General features: G+C 41.8%; 2 protein-coding genes across 2 annotated transcripts; one reads left to right on the forward strand and one right to left on the reverse strand.

Annotated features, from left to right (window-relative positions):
• Positions 1-548: 548 nt before the first annotated feature.
• Positions 549-1,121, forward strand: LOC128276635 (40S ribosomal protein S30-like; the record flags this gene model as incomplete). The annotated part of the gene is made up of 1 exon (XM_053015093.1): positions 549-1,121. A coding segment is annotated over one exon (351 nt), but the record flags the coding sequence as incomplete, so codon positions are not given.
• On the reverse strand, positions 877-2,648 carry LOC128276636 (40S ribosomal protein S14a). The gene is made up of 3 exons (XM_053015094.1): positions 2,581-2,648; positions 2,135-2,375; positions 877-2,041 (listed from the first exon to the last, which is right to left on the reverse strand). The coding sequence occupies exons 2-3, from the start codon at positions 2,372-2,374 to the stop codon at positions 1,823-1,825; spliced, it is 459 nt and encodes a 152-aa protein (XP_052871054.1). The 5' UTR covers position 2,375; positions 2,581-2,648; the 3' UTR covers positions 877-1,822.
• Between the last annotated feature and the right edge of the window lie 365 nt (positions 2,649-3,013).

Raw genomic sequence — 3,013 nt, forward strand, 5'->3', positions numbered from 1 at the left:
AACTTCACAACTTCATGTTGCAAACGAGCAAGCGAATACTGCCACAAATCAATCGATTTTAAAAATCAAATAGTCTCCCTGCTCTCGCAGAACAATGCTTCGAAATCCGATTTTCCGGTATTACGCGGACTCCGGAAGAAATGTTCTGCAAAAGCAAAGCGTTTGAATTTGAGACCTTTAGCCGATGCCTTTCAGTCATGTCTAGAGGGAGCGTAAATTCACGACACTAATCGTCTTGCAAACCTGATGACAAATATTATGTTTCTTAAAAGATGTACGTACTTCTATTTGTCGGCAGATTCCAGCGGAATATCACAGAAATGCCTCTGTGATAATCCTCCAAGAAACTTCCTGCCAATAGCAATTTAAGGAATACATAGAGAAGCGGTTGAAATGAAGTGCGTCTGCTAGGCACCAACCGTGGTTAAAATCGTTCCAACATTAGATTGATACCAATTTATCCTCATATCGCTTTGGTAAACTGAGAAAAACGACACAATAAAAAACTTTTATAAATGCTAATTAACCATGCTCTTATATTATAAATTTTTTGTTCTGTGTTCATTCGCAAACAGTGTATGTTGGCTAAAGCCAACTCTATCGACGCAGCGATTCCAATCAACCTCTGGTGTGAGGGTCAGTTGCTAGACGATGATATTTCGGTACTGGAACTGAGTGCGAACGAACTGGATGTGACTGTCGGTCTTCTCGGTGGTAAAGTGCACGGTTCGTTGGCTCGTGCTGGAAAAGTTAAAGGCCAAACACCTAAAGTGGAGAAGAAGGAAAAGAAAAAGAAGAAGACGGGACGTGCCAAGCGACGCATCCAGTACAACCGACGTTTCTCTTCAGTGGTGCAAACCTACGGCAGACGACGTGGACCAAACGCCAATTCGGCATAAAAACCTTTCTAATCCTCCCTTCGATTTTTTGTTTTTTTTTTGTTGAAGATTTATCAAATCTGGCACACTTATCTTTATTTTGTCCATCTTTCTTTATTCTTCTATAAAGTTTTATATTTTACATTCGTTTGCATCAACACAGAACAAGTCAAACAAGGGATCTATTGCCTTGACGATTTTGCAAAATAAATCAACAATAAAACAAAAACCGATGAAACTATGTGTCAAATTGTTTTCCGTACCACACAGTAATACTCCGAAAACTTCCGATGGGTATTCGAAAAGGACACGCTGAGAACTTAGAAGCATGACATTGGAAATGTGTGTAGAACAATAGTTCTTCAGTCGAAATACAATAGTTTCGTTGAAGATGTAAGTTACTGCGTTATCAGCCCATCACTCTGTCGTCAACATCTTTATCTTAACGACGCTTCATTGCTAAGACATGGTGTGGGTGTAGATAAATACTTATTTTCGCGGTTCAAATTAACTTACGGCCAAAAGTACCAGAAACCTAAACTAAGTGGAGCGTTAAACATGCACTTTACAATAAGGTCTAGGGTTGACGAACTTTGTATCGACCGTATCGCATGCAATTGATTGGCAGAAAACAAAATTTTGCGATTAATATTAGAAAAAGACTTGGAGGCATTAGCATTAGACAAGACTGATCGATGATTGATTGATTGATTGTTGATTGGTATTTGATATTGCCTTCTGCGATTTCTTGCATTGCATTCTTCACCATCACTTTCACTGAAACATGATTCTTGATAGCGTGTAACCTAAAACTGAGAACGAAACAACCAGCTTTGTGTGTAACTAATCACGGTTTTATTAGACTGCAGTGCACACGCTAAGTGATCACGATCAAGTAAAGATTCACATGAAACCCGAGGAAAGGGTAAAGGTATGCACAGGTCTTACAGTCGGCGACCACGACGACCGCCCTTCCGACGGGTGGAATCAGACGGGATTGGAGTAACGTCTTCGATGCGTCCAATCTTCATCGACGAACGAGCCAACGCACGTAAAGCCGACTGTGCTCCAGGACCAGGGGTTTTCGTTCGATTACCACCTGTAGCACGCAACTTGATGTGCAGCGCGGTTATGCCGAGCGATTTACACTTTTCAGCTACATCCTAGTTTACGGAACGAGATGTTAATAATCATACACAATTGTTTAAACCAACGATAAACTATGTAATGTACCGTATTACTCTTATTGCACTTACCTGAGCGGCCAGCATAGCGGCGTAGGGTGAGGCTTCGTCACGATCGGCCTTCACCTTCATACCACCGGTCACCCGGGAAATCGTTTCCTTTCCCGACAGATCCGTTACGTGGACAAAAGTATCGTTAAAGCTGGCGTAGATGTGGGCCACGCCAAAAACGATTTCACCATCCCGTACCTGTGGCCCTAGGGACACCTGCACTTCCTCCTTCACAACTTTGTTCTTTCGTGACGGAGCCATACTAAAGCAAACCACAGCATAAAGAGAGAAAGAGAGAAACAAGTTCAACCTAAGACCAAGCAACACAACACCGTTCAGTTCATATTGAACCACGTTGCAGTTTGAAGAATATGGGCACCACTGAATAAACCGTAGCGCTCCCGGCAGGATATTCTTCACCTACCAATATTGTTGACCGATCAGTAAAATTAATATTTGTATCTTACCTCGCAACAATGCGTTCTATCGCAGCCACACGGAAGTTTGAAAAAGGCCTGCTGTCGTTTGACGTTCGAGCGACTTCACAACTGTCTGTCAGTTCGATAACAATTTCGAATAGTCTTTCGCCGAATAGTCGCTCTGCGAACGAACTCCACGCTCGGTGCTCGAACGGATAAAAAATCGATCAGGAATATTGCATGCAGTTTCGGCATCGCACGCAACCCCGAATGGCAATATTTATCTTTTATTCGCACAATCGAATGTGCCTATCCAGGTGATAAGTAAAAAAGGTAGGTAAAATATTCATAAGGGCCTCTACGATGTTGAATTTGAACAAAACATATGCATAGGAAGTAAAAAAGTTAAAAAGTCTGTACATTCTTGCAAAACATTTATGTCCGCCTATCGAACACAAATTCTCCATAGTGCTACCGTGTT

This window comes from Anopheles cruzii, unplaced genomic scaffold (assembly GCF_943734635.1).
Source record: "Anopheles cruzii unplaced genomic scaffold, idAnoCruzAS_RS32_06 scaffold01821_ctg1, whole genome shotgun sequence".
In the NCBI taxonomy this organism is placed as follows: domain Eukaryota; kingdom Metazoa; phylum Arthropoda; class Insecta; order Diptera; family Culicidae; genus Anopheles; species Anopheles cruzii.